This window comes from Colossoma macropomum, unplaced genomic scaffold (assembly GCF_904425465.1).
Source record: "Colossoma macropomum unplaced genomic scaffold, Colossoma_macropomum, whole genome shotgun sequence".
Lineage (NCBI taxonomy): Eukaryota > Metazoa > Chordata > Actinopteri > Characiformes > Serrasalmidae > Colossoma > Colossoma macropomum.
The window spans coordinates 17,171,567-17,194,106 of NW_023494800.1; the positions used below are offsets into that span (position 1 = coordinate 17,171,567).

At 40.2% G+C, this 22,540-nt stretch overlaps 1 protein-coding gene across 3 annotated transcripts in view; it reads left to right on the top strand.

Moving 5' to 3' along the window:
• ddx10 (DEAD (Asp-Glu-Ala-Asp) box polypeptide 10) overlaps nt 1-21,974 on the top strand; it is a 32,671-nt gene extending 10,697 nt beyond the window's left edge. Inside the window, exons 10-20 of one of the 3 annotated variants that reach the window (XM_036588261.1) lie at nt 96-197; nt 1,448-1,535; nt 1,859-1,947; nt 2,452-2,848; nt 7,893-8,000; nt 8,469-8,639; nt 11,939-11,999; nt 12,741-12,772; nt 15,585-15,613; nt 16,793-16,918; nt 21,633-21,974. In XM_036588261.1, the coding sequence (XP_036444154.1) occupies nt 96-197; nt 1,448-1,535; nt 1,859-1,947; nt 2,452-2,848; nt 7,893-8,000; nt 8,469-8,639; nt 11,939-11,999; nt 12,741-12,772; nt 15,585-15,613; nt 16,793-16,918; nt 21,633-21,825 (1,396 nt within the window). In that variant the 3' untranslated portion in view covers nt 21,826-21,974. Of the gene's footprint in view, nt 1-95; nt 198-1,447; nt 1,536-1,858; nt 1,948-2,451; nt 2,849-7,892; nt 8,001-8,468; nt 8,640-11,938; nt 12,000-12,740; nt 12,773-15,584; nt 15,614-16,780; nt 16,919-21,632 lie in introns of all 3 variants that reach the window. The other 2 variants (XR_005008229.1, XR_005008228.1) reach the window with 2 other exon arrangements.
• The last annotated feature ends 566 nt before the right edge of the window (nt 21,975-22,540 follow it).

Sequence of the window (22,540 nt, forward strand, 5' to 3'; positions counted from 1 at the left end):
TGCTGCTCTGCATATCTAAAATATTTTAACACTATGCTGAATATCACAGTATACCTTATTATTGAGTATCGGCACATGTCTGATCCTATCTGCAGGTACAAGGAAGGAGGAGAGGCTCTGCTCATTCTTTTGCCTTCAGAAGAAAAGGGTATGATTGCTCAGCTTCAGGAGAAAAAAGTCCCCATCAACAAAATCCAGTGAGTGACTCTCTTTTATATGTGTATGCTGAGGGATTGAACAACAGCAAACCTCAGCAGGATTGTAACCCGTCTGGATGTTTTGGGTTAGTTTGTTTGGATGTGTGGGTGTATATGTGTGTTTGTGGTGCCAGCATGTAGCCCAGCTGCTTGCTGGTGTGTCTGGATGCTGGTTTATCAGCAGGCAGCAGCAGCAGCTGCTGCTGTGTAAGGAATGGATATGGCCCCATGCAGCCAAGCTGGCTGAGAATAGAGACTGACAGCTTTAATTCAGAGCCAGTACAGATTTGGCTCTTTTGCTACATACATATTGGAGGTGGATCAATAACAATTACAATGGATACGCAGCTAGAAATGCAGACATGCAGAAACTGTGCACAAAGGAAACTGTAAAACTGTAAAATTTGTAGTGCAGTCACTATATATCAGGATTTGAAAAATCTACAGACTATACGGTGAATCTCATCTAAACAAACCATGCGTGGCCTTTCAGAGACTCTACAATATGTTATTGGAAAAGGAAAAACAAAACAAATCTTGCAAATAACATGATCTTTTGGCTAAACAGTCAATTATAAAGCACCTGAATGTGCACAGCTCAAAAAACTCCCTTAACTACTAACCTATGCAAATAGTTCAGACATGATGATTGTAAGTCTCAGAGTTGTGTGGAGACTGTGTGCAGCAGTCCTCACGACTGTAACAACAAACCTGCATTTTAAGGAATTAAATATATAGATTTTTGGATTTTGTAGCCTTATATAGAAAATAAAAATACATATGTTTATTCTGTTTAAAAGGCCTATAATGAAAAAGCACAGGGACTACCAAATGCGGACAAAAGCATGTACTTACAGCATATACGGTCAGAGGCACACTATTTTAATCATAGCTTATTGACTCTGATCATATTGTGATATCCAGCTTTATCCAACATCACATTTTACATCCATATCATGCAGCCCTAATTATCATAATACATGTTGTCAGTTTATGATTGTTTTATTTAGATGGTAAATTCTAACCTATTATTTAAATTTGAAACAAAGTTTAATCAAGTAGTTATGACATCTCTTCGACTTTGCATAATGTTTTAGGGCAGAATCTGGAAATGAACCATGATAATTGTAATTCTCTCTGCACTGTTGGTTTAATGCATTTTAACAAGTTGTAAGTGGTTCACTAGCATTAGCAGTGAATGTGCTCAGGCAGGCTTGCTGTAACAGAGTGCTGCCACTGTTTTTTTGCAGGGTGAACCCGGAGAAGCTGGTATCCGTGCAGCAGAAGCTGGAGGCCTTCCTGGCCCAGGAGAAGGAGCAGAAGGAGAGAGCTCAGAGAGTGAGTGCCAGTTTAGACAGTCCCACACTTCTTCTGCTCTAACTGAATTAAATTCTACTCATTATGCGACAGTTATGGCACTGTTGGTTAGAAGAGAAGCCAAAGCAGTTGTGTTCTAAATGTCTTTGGGAGGCTGGAGCGCTTTGCTAATAATCTCTGTTTCAGAGAGTGGAACTGTGTGAAGTGTGATGAAGTGAAAACATGGCTGTCTTCGCGTTTTGTTTGTTGTTGGATTTTGTCTGTGCCATATTTGCATACGGTACCCTCGGACATCACTTACCAGTTCTCCATCTGTTTTTTTTTCTTCTTTTTCTCAACCGCAGTGTTTCGTTTCCTACCTTCGCTCCATCTATCTGATGAAGAACAAAGACGTCTTTGATGTGTTTCAGCTCAAGCTCCCCGAATACGCCACGTGGGTAGATTCTTTAAATAAGGCTGAATATCTGAATATCTCGGAGCCTGAATGTGTGCTTTCAAAGTTCTTCAGATGTTGTGGTATCACTATGCAACATTTCCTCAAACAGCTAAAAATAGATGATGAATCCAAACACCATATTACACAGTTCATAATAGAAAAAAATAAATTAACAACTGAATCTAAAGATCTATCATGCTGATCATTCACTGCCTAGTCAGTACTATTTTTATTACTATTTTTATGTACCAAATTGTGTAGAATTAATTATTTCATTTCCAGCAAATATAGTTACTGTAAAGTTGACTGCAGTTATATGTATATCTGATCATTTGCATTCAGTATATCTTTGCTGTAACTTTAGGAAAGGAAAAAGCATTCTTAACTTTACTGTACATTAAGGTACCAGTACTTTTATTCCAAGCAATTGTGGACAATTCTATTGATACATTTTTTGATCTGTCAACAACAATATATATTAACTGACTCTCATTGTTGCAGGTCTCTAGGTTTAGCTGTAGCTCCTCGGGTGCGGTTCCTGAGTAAGGCACAGAAGCAAAGAGAGACAGCAGCTCAGGAAAGTAGCACTGCTGCAGAGAGTGATTCAGATGAGGAACTCAAGAGCTTCAAGGCCCAGCTCAGAGGAGACAGCAAACCCAGCACACGAAACTCTCAGTCTGAAGAGGAGGAGGACAGCGATGAAGAGGAGGAGGAGGAGGAGGAGGATGACAATGAAGAAGAGGATGAGGACGATGAAGAAGAAGAAAGAGAAAAGAAGCCTGGAGGTCTGCTCGGTGCTGATGAGGAGGAAGATGATGATGACCTAAGGGATGTAGACCTACTGACAGTCAAACAAAAAGATGTGTTTAATGTCAGTGAAAACAAGCAGGATGAGAAGGTGAATACCATTGTGCTCACTTTTTTCTGTCAGCTTACAGTCTACAGTCGTTTGACACATTAATACTTTGTACAGTTTAGAATGGAAGTTGACTGTGGAAATACTCTATCATAGCCATGTAGTTCTCCTGAATAGAAACTTAAATATATAGAATAGTAAGGTAATCACAGTATGTTTTATGAAGCTGAGTGTGGTGCCAAGTTTGTCAGTATGGCTATTAAGCTTTGCTAAAGAAGATTTTATAGAGTTTTTACATTTTTAATGATTTCTTCTGATAATCTCTTTAATGACTTTCAAACTAAATCATAACATCCTGATACTTTAAATCTCCCCACAATGCATGCTACATTTTACACTATTTAGTTTTTCTTTGTTTTGCTATCTATTTATCTATTTATCTGTTTATTTATGTAGTGTTTGCAGAAGTTTACTATTCAGTCAGCTGCTTGTTATGTTATACAGTGATTCTTAGATGCATCACGATGCAGACGTGCACGATTCTGAATCGATTCATTCAACGTCAAAAATCGATTTTCTAAATATTTAATTCATAACGTAATGTTGACGGAACACAAAGGGAGGAGCTTGGAAGTGCGGAAGTGCAGCGCCTGGACAGTCTGTAGTGGCACATAACAAAAACACACATGGATGAGCAAGAAATCCGACCGGCTCCCTCTGCATTAAAAGCCAGGTTAGATCAGGAGTCACAACCCGAATGTTAAGAAGAGCCATTTTGACCTTTCAACAAAAAAACGCGGACTTACTCTGCTCTGCTTTAAGCTTCAGGTATAGCCGCTTTTCTTCCATCTCTGCCAAAAAAACTTTTCCTCAAAAGTTGAATAGTTTCTTGTAAAATGTCTTTCAGCTTCTGCTGTTTTACGAAGCTGAAGTCGCTTCTCATTCGCCAGCTTCTTGCTGAACTTTCCCGTTCCACCTTAAATTCTGACTGAGGTGCCGATGGTAAATGCGGCACCTTTTAAGGTGGAACGGGAAAATTAGAAAAAAAAGCGACTTCATCAACTTTTTAGTGTTTGACAGTCTCTCATTTGCAGATTTAACGTATCAGGAAACCAACTGCGCTGCTTATAAATGCGAATAAGTCCATTTGTCTCCAAATGTTCTTCTGTCTTTCTCTTTTCCTTTTTCGTTCGCTACTAGCCAGGCAAAACCTCGTTGATAGGGGACCTGCAGTCTGCACGCCAATTCTCAGTCATTGAGAAACAGGGCTTTCACGCTATGTTGCTCACGCCCCGTCTCGAAGATATTTTACTGACACAGCGACCCCCCAGCAGTGAATGAGAGCCTTCCAGTTCACTTGCCACATCACTTCCATTTGTTTTATTAATAAAAGATATTGGACATAAATGCAGTATGAATCATTACAAATACTTAGCTTTAAAAGTACGAAGTCCTCAGAAAGTAAGAAAATCGAAATCATGTATAGAAAAAAAGATGCATTGATAATCATTTTATAATCGCATCGCAACCCTCTGTATCGTAATCGAATCGAATCGTGAGGTGCCTAGAGATTCCCACCCCTAGTTACTATACAGTGGTAATTGATAGGAATACATGATCAGAATCAGCCAAGATTGGAATCAGTCATGATCAGAACTGGGAGCTTTTTTGCTCCACATCCAGTCAGCAATCAGCCAGTATATTATTTCTGTTTAGGCAGATCTGTGTATGTGAGTCAGGTAGTGCATGTGCACTGTATTTGAACACTGCTGCTACACCTTTACCGAAATGTCATAGCCTAATTATACATGTCTCATTATGCTAAATAGCCATTCATTTAAGTATTTAAAATGCCAGTTTGGATAAATATTGTTACCTAAATTGTGGCAAAAAAAAAGTACTGAAAGTGCAGTAGCTTGTTTCATAAGCTCTTTTTTATTTTTTTATTTTTTATTTTTTTATTTTTACCCAATCTTCTCCCCAATTTAGTCGTCTCCAATTCCACCCGCTAGTTAGGACTCCCCCAATCACACGATGCTATCAACGCTAGGAGGGTGAAGGCTAACACAGGCTTCCTCCGAGACCTGTGAAGCCAACCACCGTTTCTTTTCGAACTGCCGCTCACGCAACGTCACTGGACAGTCGAACGCGCTTGGAGGAAAGCGCCAACCGCCAGATCTGTTACGTCAGCTAACAGACACCTGCGCTGACTAGCATTGCGCTGAGTGATGGGGGGGAGAAGGAGGGGCCATCCTACCCACCCAGAGAGAGCGAGGCCAATTGTGCTCTCTCGGACTCCCGGCTACGGATGATACATAAGCTCTTTTAACCCAGACTGTGTGAGCTTTGGGTTTAAAAAAAAAAATCCTTATTAAAATTGGCCAAAAAATCGCCAGTTGGCCAAAAAAGCTGTAAAGAAATCAGAATCAGCCATATATAATTCATGAACAGTGCATCCCTAGTGCTTAGTGTTTCCAAGCTCTCTATATTTGCTCTAAATTGACTATTTATGATGCATGCAGTTGTTTAATCTTCTGGAAGGACTGATGATGCCCACAGTATGCACAGGTCCTGTAGTAACATAATTTATCACTCTAACTATAACATGTCATCATATGTTGAACTGTAGGGAAGGAATATGCTCTGGCTTGGGAGAGTGTGTCCAAAGGTCTTGTTTCTGTAGTTTAATACTCCTCCTGGAATCTCCTATGAAGTTTCACCTCATTCTCATATAGAATGCGTGAGTGCAGAGTGAGCAGGAGATCCAGCTTTTTGCAGCCTCTGTGGTCCTGTGTGTTGGCCTGTGTGTTATTTTCAGGAGACTCTCTAGACTTGGCAAATTATGTAAAACACCTCTCAGTATGCCTCCAGCGCAGGGAAAGCAAGTACTCTTCGGCAAGCTTCTGAACATTGGGAGTGAGTCAAAACTATGACTCATAAACGTCTGAGGTGTGGTAGCGAGCGGTGCAAACAAAAAACACTGTCCTTCTTTGTTTAGATGTTGTTGCTGTTAGCGGTTCCTACACTGTGAACCCTGTTGTTATGAGAGTGTATGAGTAGTGCTGTGTCTCTGAGCATTGATTGGAAAGTGCTGAAAGTTCTCTGCAAGTAATAATAAGCCTAAAGCTGTGCAAGACACAAGGAGCTACTGCAGAACTATTAACCAGGAAAATACATTCTTTGTCTTTTTTAATCTTGATTGTAAAATAATTATTGTGTTGTTTTGTTCACTGCATTGCAGCTGTGAATACACCTTTGTTGCGGTATGCTCTATACTATTCAGGACCATGCAGTATGCTGTGAGCCATAGCTTTCCAAGCTGCTACAATGAAAATATATCTTGTGAAATGTTTTGCATAGCTCACTTAGCATAATCCATCTTAATATGTGGTGACAGTTACTATCAGCTTACTGTGACGTTGATTCCTTGCTGTCCACAGCCTTTTTGGTGCAAGTTATGTGCCGTTCAGCTAATTCTCACCACTATTTCCTACCATGTTCTATCCTGCTTTGTAGGCTTGTGAGATTGTGTGCAAAATACCTTGTTATCGTACCTCTAGCCATCACACGATAGTATCATGAGTGGTCTGGGAAAATATTTGAGATTGTTTTCAGAATGCGTGTAAAAAAAGATGCTGCAAACATTGCAAGAGAGGCTGCTGCTAACCTACAGACTGAGGAGCCATTCAGTCGGGGTTCACATGATTCTGTTCTTCCTTTCCCGACTAACCCATTTGAGCTTAAAGCAGAGAAAATAAACATGTTCTTGCTTCTGGTAAGAAACTGTTTGGTATTATTTGTTAAACTTTCACAGCCTATAAATCGCTTCTTGTTACAATAGTTAAAGCTTATTGTGTTAAGCTAGTTGTAGGCTACTGTTACTGTAGCCTACTATTGTTGTTTGGCTGACATATATGTTTTAATTTTTTACAACTTTGACGGGACCACAACGTCAGGTCAGTTAAGCCAAAGTTCATGTTTCGTAAAGGAAAAAGTTCCTGTTCATTCTGTATCACAAGAGAAACCACCGGGAAAAGGAAGAAGTGTTCCCTCGCGCTGCTGGAAAATATTCTGAAGCCAGACAACATATCAGGACTGATACAGTAGTATGCAAAATCAGAGACCATCCTTCATTTATTTAATTTCCATTCATTAAGTATGAGTTATTCATTTTTCAGCATCAAAAAAGCTGAAAACATATTTAACAGAAATTCTTACAGAAGTTTCAAAAATGAAATATAATTTCAGTCTTTGCATTCTTTACTATGTCCACCTTTTGGCTTTATTACAGCTTTCGTTCTTTTTCAGGAGACTTGCTTTCAATTTTTCAAAGAAATATGTGCATATTTTTCCACAGTGCCAAAGTTCAGTCTTAGAAGTTGGTTGCAATTTTTGCTTCTCGCAATCCACGCACTCCCAAACACATTCAGTGATGTTGAGGTCTGGACTCTGGGGTGGTCATTCCATTATTCTTAGAACAACAGCAAAGTCTTTGTTTGAACTGCAAATTTTATTCTCTCCTTTTCTCAGTAACAGCTTAGCAGCTACACATCCTTTTAGACTCATAGCGTTGAGTTGTTTTCCCACAGTAGAAGGATACACAGAAACGCTTGTAAATTTTTTCAGATCTGAAGCAAGAGTGGAGCTTGATTTTCTCCTCTCTCTCAAAGATGAAAGCTTTAGTGCTGTTTATTTTGTGGTGGTCAACCAGGTCGTGGTTGATAAGGGTCCTGTTTTGTCTGTATCTTTTAATATTTTTTTAACTCCAGTTTTGGAAACACTGTGTTTTTTTTTAACGTAGTTTCATTTTACCTTCCACTTCTTTGTGCGAGTACATTATCTGATAACTAATCTTCTTTGAAATATCCTGAGAAATGAATAGGTTGTAACTAATGGGTGTTTTGACTTAAAATTAAACGAAGGCCAGTGTCAGACTAAAGCCATGGGTGGTATGTTTTCCGACATTAAAAATCATCTAATTTGATGGTCATCATGAGAGCAACCTTTTGGTGACTCCTGATACTCTCATCAGTCGGCTCAGACCTGCTGCATTGTCTTATCATGTATACTTTTCTCTGCACTGTAGGTTGACAAAGCCATGAACAAAAAAGAGTCTAAATTCAAGGAGGCAAAGAAAATCCAGAAGAGAAACTTCAGGGTGAACACAAAGAAGATCTTCACAGATGAAGGGGAGGTCTGTGTAATGCTTCTTCTGAACTAGCATGTTAATTGTTGTAGTTGTGTAATGGGGCAAAATGTCTTTTGATTGGAAGAAGATACTTTCCAATGTAAATGTCTCCAAATACCTAACAAAGAATATAGAGAATAAGAATATTCTCCTAGAACAGTAGTAGAACTGCGAAGCAATAGTTGTTCATCTCATAAAGCATTTTCAGATATTAAAGGCTTGCAGTGCACTGAGAATGCAATAATATAAAAAGCCTTTCTCTGAAACCTGAAATAGCACAGATGTCATTCTTGTTGTTTTGTCAGGGAGGATGTCTTTTGAGTGCAAGGTCTCATCTTACAATGTCAGTGGCTCATGATACCAGACCTAGACCTGCTTTTATATGAAAGTAATGGAACTGTGAAGCCAGAGTTCATCTCTTCAAGCGTTTCTGATGGCTTGCACGAAATGTTCTTAACTTTGGGATTGCTGCAGGTGGTGCAGCAGTGGCCTCCGCAGCAGAGGACTGTAGTGCAAGACGAGGAGGAGGAAGAGGATGAGGAGACGTCAGGCATTAATGTGGAGGCGGCCAAGGAGCGTCTACGCAGGGAGGACCAAGAGTTTGATAAGAAGGACTACAGCAGGAAGATTAAAGAGAAACACCGGGTAAGACTTGCTGCTTTCCTAGTTCGACACAATATGATACTCTGTCCAGACTGATTCCATGCCTTTTAGTTAGCAATTTAAGGGATGGGTGAGATTCCATTACCTTCTGTATAGGCACTGCAGCTTTGTTGTTATACTTGAGAGACTTGGCACAGCCTGAAAACATCTTCCACAATGGAAGTTTAAAAATGCATTGTTTGGATAAAAGATACACAAATGCTTATAAAACACCTACAACCTAATAATTTTAGTTAATAAAGCTATTGATTAGCATTAGTAATTGGCTGCCATCTAACTCATGCTATTAAGTCTCTGCATTAGTGCTGATTCCCCTGGACTTCCCCTCATTACTCTGGGCCTTAATTCTGGAGGCAGAACCAATTTGATTTAGCCAGTGGGTAATCTGAAAGGAACCCCTGCTGCGTGGCTGTGACAGGTTGAGGCAGATGGGAATAGCTGAGATGCCTGGGTAGGGTGCATGGCTTCGAGCCGGGGGCGCTGTAAAGGGGGAACAGGCTTTTGAGTTATTACTGCAGAGCCACCTTCATGACGAGATCCTAAATGATTGCTCTCCAGCAAGTTCATACAGTTCATGCCGTTCAGAGGAATGCATTTTTCAGCACCTGCACTCCAGTCCAGTGGCAGAGAAGAATGTTCAATTTCTGTTGACCACAAAATTCATATTTTGTTATTATTGATCTCCGTGAGAGCTCTGCAGTGAAGAGGCAAGAAACAATGGCTTCTATAATTATAATAAAGAGCAGATGAGTCTTGTATTCAACAGTCCAATTTGTCACACCCCTCCTCCACGTTTCTGAAGAATAAGCCAAGGCCTCTTGGTCTTCTACACCAGTCTGTTAGAGATAAGGTAACTGCAGAGAATGAATGATTCTTTTGCTTTCATCCCACTCCTATCACTCCCTACCCAGGCACATATGAAGGGTGGGCCTGAAAAAAGCCTCCCTGTCTGGAGTCACAGGTGCATCTCTTGCTTGAATGCTGCGATTGATGAAGGCTTGATTTCTCTTCCTAAACAAGGTCACTCAGCTTTGTACAGCTACTCATAAACAGTGGAATAAGCGGTCAGCTTTTCGGGACGATTTTCATGAAAAGCCTGGATGTTCAAATCTCGTTTAATTTGTATTTTCGTGCCGCTGGTGTCAGTGTGAAACAGAAACCCAATAATCAATTAGTGGCGTGCACGTGTACACATTAATCACTTCAGCTAGACCAAACTGGGCTGTCTCACACACACTCAGCCTGGAGTCTAGTGACTTCTCCCCACTGTGGCAGCAGGGCTTTCCTATTGATGAAGTTCAGAACTTTATGAAACTTCTAAACTGTGTTTTCTAAGTTCTCAGGTTAAGACAAATAAAATCCAAATTACTTTACGTGGCCCTTGAATCAGACTTATTATCCAGTCATTAATCTTAGGACTTACAGAGTGAGTCATAAGACAGGAATTATGTAAATATCCGTAAGATGACTAATTCAATCATTAGCATTATTATTAGACCGAAGGATAGCACGTCATAGTGGTGTCACCGGACCAGACATGATCTTGGAATGTTCATACACGTCTGGGGACAACTTGTTAAACTTTTGGTGCTGGGTTGTAGCAAAAACCACCACAAACAAGGATTTTGCTACAATCCAGCACCAAAGGTTTAACAAGTTTAACACCCCCAAATTCCTCTGTTGCTTTGTTAACATCTGAAGTACAATCAACAATACAGGTAAAACAAGTTAGCTAGTGAAACGCCATCGTTTTTTACTTGCAAGAAGTTTTTTTTTTCCTCCACTCACATGACACATATTTACATGCTTAATTAGAGGTTTTTTGGGAGGGGGTCATTTTAGCCATGCTAGGCAACCTTACCTCCATGGTCATGAGCTAAAATAATTTACGATGTGACTAGGATAGAAGGATGATTATACCAAAGTGGTTCAAAGTGACTTAGACTTCAGACTAAAATCATTTTGCCTTGAATGACCCTATATATAATTATGTATGTCATTTAAATAAATTATTAAACATTCCATTTGACAGTAACAATTATAACACTACCAAAACGTTACCAAATGTTTACTGAATGTTTCGGTAGTGACAGTTTTATCCCATTCTAAGCATAACTCAAAAAATGTTTTGAACAGTTGTACAAACATACAATCCTATTTTTATGAAAACACAAAAATAGCTACTTAATTGCAAAAAAATGTGTTTCAGTAGTGATGGTTCTTAATGCTACACACAGATTTTCAGACTTTGGGACACATTTACTTCAAATTAACAGGATCTAACTGCTCACTGGCCAGGACAGGGATACAATCTTACTTCCTGCTCTAAAATGCTGTGGTGTGGCTAAAAAGGCCCCGCCTATTGATTAAAACTCTTTGCTTCAGTGGTGACATGAAAACATGGGGTGGTATTTTTTGAATAAAGATTTTTATTTAAAATTCACACTCATAATAAATCTGAATCTTTCAACTTCAACTAAAAAAACTTCAACTTAAAAAAGATATAAAAAAAATACATTGATAAGTATTATTTTCACAAATATAACAGAAAGTACCCTGTAAATGATGATTTTGTATATATTCAGCTCATTACTGTCTCAATTATTGCTTTAGGTTTAAATAGATAGACACAATCCTTATATATCTAAGGTCTGAATACTTGTTCCATGATGTAGCAAGAACATCACTGTAACAGCCTCTGTGAGAGCAAATCAGATATTTATGACCAGTATCAGTATCACTCTCAGCCTAAAAGCTTTTGTATCAGTCTGTTTATTACATATGCTTAAGTGTATGATATCAACTAGAGCAAAAGAAGTACTAGATTTACATGTCTCAGCTATTCCCATGTATATTAACAGAGTGATATTGCTATATTAACTTTTAATACCTCTGCAGTTTTAGTGCTCTTTGTATTTGCTATCTTTGCCCCTGCACCTTTTAGTCTTCCATTCTGTTTGACCCCTATAAGCAAATTTCTTGAGAACATTTAGTTCGTTTTTGTTCGTTCCCTCCTTGGTGAAGGACACGTCCAGTCTTTGTCAGTCAAACTGCAACCTGGCTGCCCTCTCTCCCACACTTTTTATCACTCCCTCCCTTTCTCTTGTATTCATCTTTTCCTATCTCCTTGTTCACCTCAGACATGCTTCACTTCGCTCTTTTGGCTGACTGATGATATGATTGCTTTCAAATCAGGCTCTGATTGCATTAGGACACTAGGATACAGGTTTTGGCTTCTGCTCTGGTGCAGTTTATCATTCTGTATTGTTTGTTCTGAACAGGAGAAAAGGCTGAAGGAGAAGGCTGCACGAAGAGAAGCCAGCAAACGCACAAAAGAGGTGAGTCTGAGCAAATGAAGTCATTACTCAGCATCAAGATTGAGCTTTGATTGACTATGCACTGCCATAATGACAAACTTATTTTGTTCTTTCTATAGTAATACTCTGATTGGCTGTTTGATTGAGTTAGATTACTTAGTTGACTGGATCTGACTGATTTTCTTTTTGGAAATGGACAAATAAGCCTTGAGTAGCCCGTTGAAATAAGACTATTTTAAAACTTAAAGGTTAACATTTAAATGATGGATTGGTGACAGATCAAAACATAGACTTTAACCCCAAATGTAGTCAGTCCGCTATGTTTGGTGTCCAAAGTTTACGTCTTTATTCTGGCACTGGATCAGTGTCTGACTTCAAGATGGCTACTGTCGCTGTCTTTACTAATGCAGTTTCCGTTTGTGTAGGTTACAGTATATCATAATGCACTAAACCTAAGCATTCCTATTTGATGTTGTTTAACAACTCTGCATGGTTTGTGGCAAGTGCGTTGATATAAGCGTGCAGTTTGCACAGTGCTAATGGGTTAGCTGTAAGCTTTTGTAACCTCGCAGCTGTATTAACCTTTTAGCTGTGGTGCAAAATTAAAGAAAGCAAAACACCTTCAACTTCAAACACTAAACAAGTCTTAGCTGAAAAACTGTATAAGGTTGATTTTCTTTCAAACTACTGCTTTAAGTTTTTTGGTGGTCCACCTTAAAAAGATGTTAAGGTATCTCAGCCTGAATTGATCTAGACTCCTTGTGAGAAAGAGCATGTGCAAGTCAGAGTGGCGGAGAGGTTGCCCTCAGTCTGTGGCCATTCAACGGGCAGTCCATAATTTTGCAGTGGCAGCTGTCATGTGTCCTCTTGCTCTCCCCACTTGGGGATAGCTCGGTCCACATCCATATGGAAATGCAGCTGGTCAGTCATTTGTCTTCTGATCAATGCTGAGGCCTGTCCAAGGACAGTTCACTATTCATCACTCCCAAACAGTGAATCCCACCGGCCCTGGAGCTCATCTTAGCCCAGCATGATATTGACTCGCACCCTCTCCAGCGCCCAGTCGCTCTACTAGACTACTAGAACTCAGCCTGGAAGTCTTTAAGCCTGGAATTGAAGTCATTAATACCGTATTAGGTATGGGTGTCGAAATTCATCAGTACATCGTGATGCAGCTGTCTGAAGGTGGTGATTCAGCTTCGTCAGTTTGCTGAAGTATACATACATACATACATCATCTAAACCGCTTATCCTTCTGGGTCACGGTGGGGTGCTGGAGCCTATCCCATTGGGCGGAAGGCAGGATACACCCTGGACAGGTCGCCAGTCCATCGCAGGGCAGACAGACAGACATACACATTCACACACTCACTCACACCTAGGGGCAATTTAGCATGTCCAGTTAGCCTGACTGCATGTTTTTGGACTGTGGGAGGAAACCGGAGTACCCGGAGGAAACCCACGCAGACACGGGGAGAACATGCAAACTCCACACAGAAATGACCCTGGTCACCCGGCCGGGAATCGAACCCAAGCCATTCTTGCTGTGAGGCGACAGCGCTACCCACTGCGCCACCGTGCTGCCCGTTTGCTAAAGTAAAAATCCATTAGTTTAATGATATTAAGTAAAGTGTTTTTGGCTAAAATAAAAAAGTCATTTTTTTAATGTAAAAATCCAAAAAAGCTTACGGTGTTATTTTCATTGTCTGTTTTCTACCGCAGTGTAAATCAGTGGGTTAAAACTCAAATGGCCTGGGGGTCTCTATCCCTGGTTGAAAAGATGCAGAGAAAAGTGTTTATTTTTGTCCAAATTTGAAATACATAAAGTTAATCATCTAATGTTTTGACTAACATTGTAAACCCATGTCCCTTGTTTTTTCCAAGTATTTTAATTGCATAACAGTCAAATGCAACATTCTGCCCTGTCAAATTATGTTTTGATGATTTTCTAAGTATAAAAAGTCAACACACCCTCTACAAGAAACAAACTTAAATATGGGATTTTTCCATTGTTTTTGCTGAGTGTAACATATTAGAAAAAAATAGAACATGAAATATAAATTCAGCAAATAAACAGTAACTGTGTATTAAAATGCACAGAAGTGTGTCCTCTGTAGAGGATGTGCTGATTTTTGCTTAGAAAATTAACAAAACGTAATTTGACCGGGGTGCCCAAAGAACTGCATATTCATTTAAGGGCATCTTAGTAAATGTTTATTAGCAATTGTTGTTACCACTAGTAGTTCTACCACTACTACTACTAGTACTACTAATAATAGTAATAATAATAATAATACTAATAATAATAATAATGATGATAATAATAAGTGTTGTAGTAGTAATATAAATAGAATGTTCCAAAAATTACTTAAACGTGTAATTAACTCAAGTAAACTTACATTTACCAGTAGAATTATGTAGGATTTTGTTGGCAAAGGAGAGTGGTTAAATATTAATGCGTCATCTCAGTGGGTTCATGTCATAATTCTGTTTATTTCTTAGCTCTGATGCACTGTATTTACTTCCATGTCATGAATGAATCCACAAAGGCAGAATTTAATTAACTATCAGTCTAAGTTTGAAAAATAGCTACATTAGTCGTAGTTAAATTACAACCATTCCTGATATTCATGCTGCGTCAGGTTCTCATTTGAATGGTTCCTCTTGCATGCAGCTCTCTATTTTTGCATTTTACAATGTAAGCATCAGCCTAAGCTGATTTCATATAGCTCATGTGGTAACCACTCTGGTGGGTGAACCAAATATACCTGTCTGATATCAATATTTGGCTGTTAAAAACTGAACAAATGATTTGTGGGCTGGATTTAAGGATAAAATGTAAATATGTGATGGGCTGTATGAAGCTCTATAAAAATAGCCTTAAATCATACCAATCTAATTGAATCGAGTCGTGGAGAAATTTGATATTACATGAGACATTGAATAGTTCCCCAAAGAATAGTAATCAAATCTTTATCAGGTTAGAGATCTGCACGTCTGGAACTAGGTCAAGAGCAGCTCATCCAGGACCTTTTTATGAGGGGCACTGCATAAAAGGATAGGATAGGTGCTGCCTTAGGGCAGTTAACTTTTCTAAATAGTGCTGGTGCACCTGCTGCAGAAGTGCTTGTAATGTTACTGTAAGACTGCTTAGTGGTGGCATTTTGTAAACAGTCATTTTGAAGAAATTTGTTTGGGTAAATGTGAGTATTATGGTGCCCAGCGGAGATGAACCGCCCTAAATGCGGAATATCCATCTTGAAAAATTGATGTTCACCATTCCATGTTGCGAGTGTCACATGGCTCTGATGATGTTGTAAAATATAAAATGGTTACAGCTTTTGTTCAATTATTCATGCTCGGAGGCTTTAGCTGCTGCTTGTGTAGAGCGATTGCTTTTGGGCTCATTCATGTGTGCGTGATGGCATTTATATACAGGAGAACTGATGAGACATGGTTCGGGGCCTTTGCGGAATAGATAATATGAATTTCAAATAGTCGCAAGCTGCAATCGTTTAAGGAAATGATTTCCCCCTACCTCTGTGGAAGGGCTGAAGTGACGGTGCGGATTTGGAGAGGGTGTGATTGATGGGTTATTTAAAGTAGGGAGGGAAGCGATCAGTGTGTGAATGAGAATGTGTTGAGTGTTTTGAGTGGTGAGAGAGACGCCTAGGCCCGGTTAAACCGATGGTGGCAAAGGAAAAATGGCATAGCGTCCTAACCAGCTGTGATATAATCAGGCATTCTCAATATGTACATAGTAATTTGTCTCTGGAACTTCTTGCAAAGTTGTAAGTCACATTCATACACCGTTGTTCTTGCCATGCTGTCCTTTTGTCTTCTCTCTTTTCCCATCATCCCTTTCTTTTCCCACTATATCTCTTTCTCTATGTCCCTTTCTCATTTCTTCTTTCTCTCTCTCTCTCTCTCTCTCTCTCTCTCTCTCTCTCCCTCTCTCTCTCTCTCTCTCTCCCCCCTCCCCCCCCTCCTCCCTCTCTCTCTCTCCTCTCCTCTCTCTCCTCTCTTGTCCCAGTAAATCATCTAAGGCATGAGAGGGAGTTGGCTTTATTCCGCACACGTGGATGTGAGTGTTCAACCCACAAGTCTGTCAGCAGAATTTCAAATGAATCTCTCGCAAAACAAGGTTATGTTATAGCACAGGGACAGCCTCTTATCCCTCCGCTCCCAGTCTGCCCCCAATCAGCACGAAAAACCCTCCACAAAGATTCCCTCAGCAAATTCCCCACACAGTGGGTTTATATCCATTGCTTTCACTTACTCCTCAATTCAGCTGAGCGTCATAAATATAAAACTAAAGACTCTTTTCTGTGCAAGTGGATTACATTTGTGTGGTCTGAAAGAAGGGCAGTTGCTCTGTAGAAATTGAGTCCAAAAATAGAGCCGTCTGAGGCCTGAGCTGGCAACACCAATCTGGGGCAAGTTACTTGTTGACTTCCAAAATGTTCCTGGTAGTTTGCCAGCTACTAAGAAGGCTCTTATCACATTGACTTGTCCTAGGTTGCATAACAAAAGCCAAGGGGTCTTTTTTTCCATTTTTTTTTTCCATTTTTTTTTAAAGCAGTGTGTGTGCTCGAGTCCACCAAGTGAATGTGACCCAAGCCTTTTTGCTGCATATTTGAAACAGAAAAACAAAGATTTGTCCAGTTTTTCTCTTCCTACACAGTATCACTGTTGCCCACTGGGTGTAATAATGTTATATTATTTAACAGAAATTATGTTATCTTGTGAAAAAGACTGATATAAATTGCACAGAGACGTCATTTTAACTCTTGCTGTTTCAAATAGAAGGGTGCTGAGAGAGGGCGAAGATGAAGATGAGGAAGTGGTGGCGTACCTGTCAGGAGCTGATGATGAAGATTTTGACCCCAGCATGTTACCTGATCCTGACAAAGTGCGAGAATCAGAGGAAGAAGATGAGGAAGGGTAAGAATGCCTTTAGGGAAGAGCATGAATCGTGCTCCTAAAAGCTTCTCATCGCTTATGCTAATAGAGGTCTGCCTCTTTGAAAAACAAGCACGTCTTTATCATTTTCGTATTGGTATGCTTGTCTGCAGTTATAACATTGCTTGACCGTATTGAAAGCCTCCTGTGCTACGTTTTTACTGTATTTTTCCCTTGACTTATGACTTATGAATACTTATGATTAAGTATTTGTTAGTGTAGATGAGTGCAGTGTACCTTAACAGGTAAATTGTTGAAAACTACCTGATTTTAAATAAAGTGCAATAGCAGGTTACATTGGCTACATTAGCTGGTTACCTTGGATCAAGTAGTGTTGCAGTGGAGAAGAGCAGTTTTTTCCACATCAGAGAAGCACTTTACAGCTGAAGTAAATTATGTTTTGATCCCAGCTCCTCATCTGTGTCTTTCAACATCAGTCCCTGTGGCACAGTGAAAGCAGGAATCACATCCGAGGCTCACGAATCTGAAGAGCTCACGCTTCATGTTTGCGTCTTGTTGGAGTCTTTTGATTGGCTGGTTAAACTGTAGTTGACTATCCTCCAAAACCAGAGCTACACTGTTCAATGTTACAAATCTTGTTCTTTGATGACTCACACTGTCTGTTTGAAAAGACCATTGTGTACTGACAAAGAATACGATTTATATGCTTATACTAGGTGAAAATGCCCAGCCCAATTGACGTGCTTCATGAAACACAGTCTCTATAGACAGCTCTGTCTATGGACAATAATCAGTAAAGCTGTTTCATTCAAAATAACATGTTCACAGTAGGACACAACTGTCTCTATACAGCCTGTTTTACAAAGACAGTTTACAAAGACGTTTATAATTCATAATTCTGTTCGTCAAACACAGTGAAGTCAGTATATACAGACTTTGGTAGTAAATGTCCACTTTTTCACATAGAAACCGGGAAAGGAATAGTATGTTCTGAAACTTTAACAGTGTTTACATACTACATCAAACTGTTATGTCAGAAAAACGTGGAAAATCCTATGACATTAGAGTTTATTTTTTTATGTTAAAGGACCACTTATTAGGCTAAATATTGTATTATTTTTATTTCCAGACAGCTTAAAAAGTCCTTGTTTTTCTGACATTTCTGTAACCAGTCATGCTGTACCTTTTTAATGCTGAGACGTACAGTAAATTAGCTGTGTTTAAAATGTCCTTCTATAGTAAACCAAGCCAAAACACCAAATCATAATCCCCTAATTATCCCAAAATGAGAAATTGATTCTCCCAGCACTTAATTACTGCACAGGCTCTGCTGCTTCTCTTGCCCATATTGGTTCTACGGAGTTTCATTAGGTTTGCAGCACACTGGTCCTGTGTGTATCAGTCCTGGAGTCCACTGCATAATTGCTTCTCAGAAGGAGTTATTCCCTTATAGAAGAACAGGATTCATTTATTGGTTGGCAGTGTAAAGCATTGATCCCCGTGCTGGCAGTGGATAGTCCATAAAACGTGTAATTACATTCAGATTTAGAGTGGGAGATGGAGGGGAAGAGGTAATGTGGTCTTGCCTGAAGAGTACTGTACAAAAGATTTATACTGTAGCTCTGAGTCTGAGAGAGCCTTTCTGTTCTCTCTCATCTACCGATTCTCTTCTCTTCCCTTTATACGCCTTCCATTATGTTTTTACTCTCTTTCATCACTCACTTCCTTTCTCTTGCACTCTCTCTCTCTCTTTAATTATCTGAGTCTTATTCATTCATTCATTTCCTTCTCTTTATCTCTCTCTCTTTCATTCATTCATTTTTTTAAACTTTCTTTCTCTTTCTTTTATTTTCTCACGTCCTCCTCCTCCCCTCCTTCCTTCTCTTGTTTATTTCCTCTCATTCATTTATTGTTTTCCCACTTCGTGTCATTCTCACCATGTCTGTTTTCACTCTCATTCATTCATCTGTCTTTCTCTTTTACTCCCTCATTCGGTCTTTAATTTATTCATGCTCCCCCTCACTCTCTCCATCCCTCCCTCTCTCACTCATTTCCTCTCATTCATTCATTCTTTTCTCCTCCTTCCCTCTCGCTTGTTCCTCTCCTCTCACTCATTCACTTTCTTTTCCCACTATCTCACTCTCTGCCTCCCTCTCATCTTCTTCTTCATTCTTTCATGTCCCTTCTAATTCAATCATTCATTCCTTTTCTTCCTTCATCTCTCTCTCTCGCTCTGAGTTTCTCTCTCTCGCTCATTTCCCTCTCATTCCCTCTCTTTCATTCATTCATTCTTTTTCTCTCCCTCTCTCTTGCTCTCTCTTGCTTTGTCTGTCACTCTCTGTCTCTCGCTCACTCCCTCTCAGTCATTCATACATTTATTCATCCTTTTCCCTCTCTTGCTCACTCATTTACCTGTCATTCATTTATTGATTAATTTTCTTTCTCTCTCACATTCTTTCTTGCTTATTCCCCCTTTCATTCATTCACTTTTCTCTCTCTCTCTCTCTCTCCCTTGCTCTGTCACACTCGGTGTGTCTCTCACTTAGTTCTTACTCATTCATTCCTTTTTTCATTTCCATCCTTTTGTTTCTCTATCTTGTTCTCTCTCACTTTTCCTCTCATTCATTCATTCGTTCATTCGTTCATTAATTTATTCATTCATTCATCTCCCCTTCATTCTGTGTTGTATATGAGATGTTGTGGGTCAGGTGAAGCAGGCGGCTCCTGTGGTTCAGACAGCAGGGCTGCGTCTGATTAATGGCCGTGGGCTGGGTGTTTACTGCATGGCTACACTCTGCGAATGCAGGAGAGGCTGGTGCTGCTGTAAATCTGATGGTCTCTCTCACGCTCTCTCTCTCTCGCCCTCCCTCCAGCCGCACTGTATTCCAGAGCAGCGCCTGCCGCTTTATGACTGGGCCTGGAGCCAGGGGCTGCACTAAAGTCTCTGCTCATTTATGTGTGCTACCTGTCCTCCTTGCACACTCCACTGCCCTCACACACACCACCTGTCACTGGCTGCATCCTCCTGGCTCCGCTCCACACGCCCGCACCTCTGGAGCATGGCTGCTTTAGCCCCCTGTCCACCTGCATTACGCACATCTTAAGCTATGTTGTTCCTAGCTCTGGCGCATCCTTCATGAACAGCACCATCGATGTCTCTTGTTGCGGTCCAAGCCTCGGCTGTGCTTCCTTGTCCAAATTGATATTCAGCCGCGTGCGCGCATGCTATTAGGAACTGGCCAGTGATTTATGGGTGCGAGTGGAAGTCAACAGGCCTTAAAAGGCTAATGATGTGTGCTCGCTACAAGCCTGACTGTTAAATAGATTGAATGACATTTAATGCCCTTTCATGCAAAAAGTCTCTTGGCGACAATGAGGCTTTCAAAGTGTTAGCCATCCAGGATGCACATGAGTGCGCTGAGGTAGTTTACATAACTTTATATAGTACGATGCTGTTTAGGAACAGACTGTATTAAGTGCAGCACTTGGCTACATCATTATTTGCCCCGGCTTTATGCTGATACTTGACTGTGGGAGAAAAAAGAGAAAACAGTGATGGAGGAACAATTTAGATGAGATGTTTAAATAATTCAGCAGCAGGCCTAGTTGGGCTCATTTAGTGGGATAATCCGAGCAGCAATGCATGAGTGTGCTCATGCATACACATCCCTCATCATACAAGAGCCTGGCAAGCTCTTTAAAGTTGTCAGGAGGCTAGAGGGAATGCTGCCCAGAGACACTGTCGGAGAGTAGCCTGCTCATATCGCTCTGCGATTGATGGTCTGGCCCTGCAGAAATGACCTGATGTAAATTAAATTAAAATCCAAAGGAGAATCCAAAGGAGAATGCACAAAGTCCTATCAAAAACTATCAAAAAAAAAAGAGATGCACGATAATATCGGTATAGGCAAATGTTTAGATTTGAGGTATAATTTAAACTGATATTTGATCACGTATTTATTGCACTCTGGAAGAACAGAACGTGTAGGTAACCTAAAATGTCTGCATGTATTCATTTACTACATTCATAACCCTCTATAAATAAATCCCAATCCAGACAGATGTAGCCCCACTTTCTATATTCTGTAAAAGTGCATCAGCATTCTTATCTGCTGATGTGTACATGAAAATCAGCCCAGAATTCCCAAATCCCTAATTAACGTACATTAAAGTTAAAAAAAAACATTTGTTTTCCAAAACTGTGAGAGGAGGAGACTATTCCCTCATTTGAAATATGAACTGGATAGCTTGTAATGCTCAACATGGTGATTGTATTACAGTCCCCAACCCCCAATAAAAAGTGTCAAAGTGTTGGCAGGCAGGAAAAGGCCTGCGTCGTTGTGGAGATATGTTCATGCATACTAGCCGCAACAACCTGAAAATTAAATTTTTTGTGTTATTCAAGCTAAAAACCGCAAATCCTTTGTGCCATTTTTTTCAGATTTTAACACTAATGACAAAAATAGCTTTTAGTTTTGAGGTTTTCAAGTCTCTCCACTTTCAAGTAGTGGTCTTGTGTAACTGTAAATAACTGCCTGGGGACATCTCCAAGAAAGATTGCTGCTGGATGGACAGACATAACTATACAGACTTTGTTTCTTTTTCTATGTAGTTACCTTTTCAGAGATACAATGATGTGTTGCCAGCCCTGCTTCCTGTAAGGTCCTTGCCGTTCATTGTAATTTTTTTGTTTGTTTTTTTAATAAAACTTTTGTGCTTTGCCTCTGTTAAACAGCGGTCCTGAGCGCGCTGGCAGGAAGAGGACCCACAGCAGCAGTAGCAGTGAAGATGAGGATGATGAAGAACAGTGGGGGACGGGGAGAAAGAAGGCCCGGCAGACCTCCTCAGGAGCGGAGCCTCTGGACACTGGCCTCTCTCTGGCTGAGGACGAGGAGCTGGCGCTGCATTTGCTGGGCAGCCGGACCTAGTTCTACAGGACCACGTGACCAAAACCTGGCCCCACCTATGTGCTTATACCTCTCCCACAGCGGACTCTATTTGCAGAATCTTCTCCTGCATTTATAGATGATGTAATTTCCTTTTTTGTCAAATAAAACTTGATATTCTGGATGTTAAACGCTTCCAAACTTAACTTTGTTTGTTCAGAGTTATCTAATTGGATTTTGCCAGTCTGTATCTCTCTCTCTCTGTCTCTTTCTGTGTGAGTTGCAGTCTGTCTTTATCTCTCCAGATGAAGTGAAGTCAGGAATTCTCATCTGGCACTCTACCAGGTGACTTGAAAGTGTCTGTTTTTTGCAGTAAGAAAAAAAAAAGACCTACTTTGCTGATGCCAATCTTAATGGCAAAACATGTTCCGCTCTCAGGCTCAGGTACCTTCTGTATCTTAATTTAACTGCTGCCATTTTTATGGCTCAAATGTGCATCCAATCACAATACCCTTCCACTTAGCATGCATGCGGTTTGCTTGCCCGTTCCCCTTCCCGAGATTGAAGTGAAAGGGAGAGGCTCCGTGATTGGCTTCTGTTGTCCTCCAGTCAGAGCACAAAGGCCATGTGCTGAAGTATTTGGTTATCTGCATTCAGCCAGCTCATCTCTGGAGAGGGCTTGCTTTGGCTCTACATGAGAAGAATTCACTCTGCCATGGCTTAGCATGCATGCAACTTTGAAGTCTTCTTAGTGGCA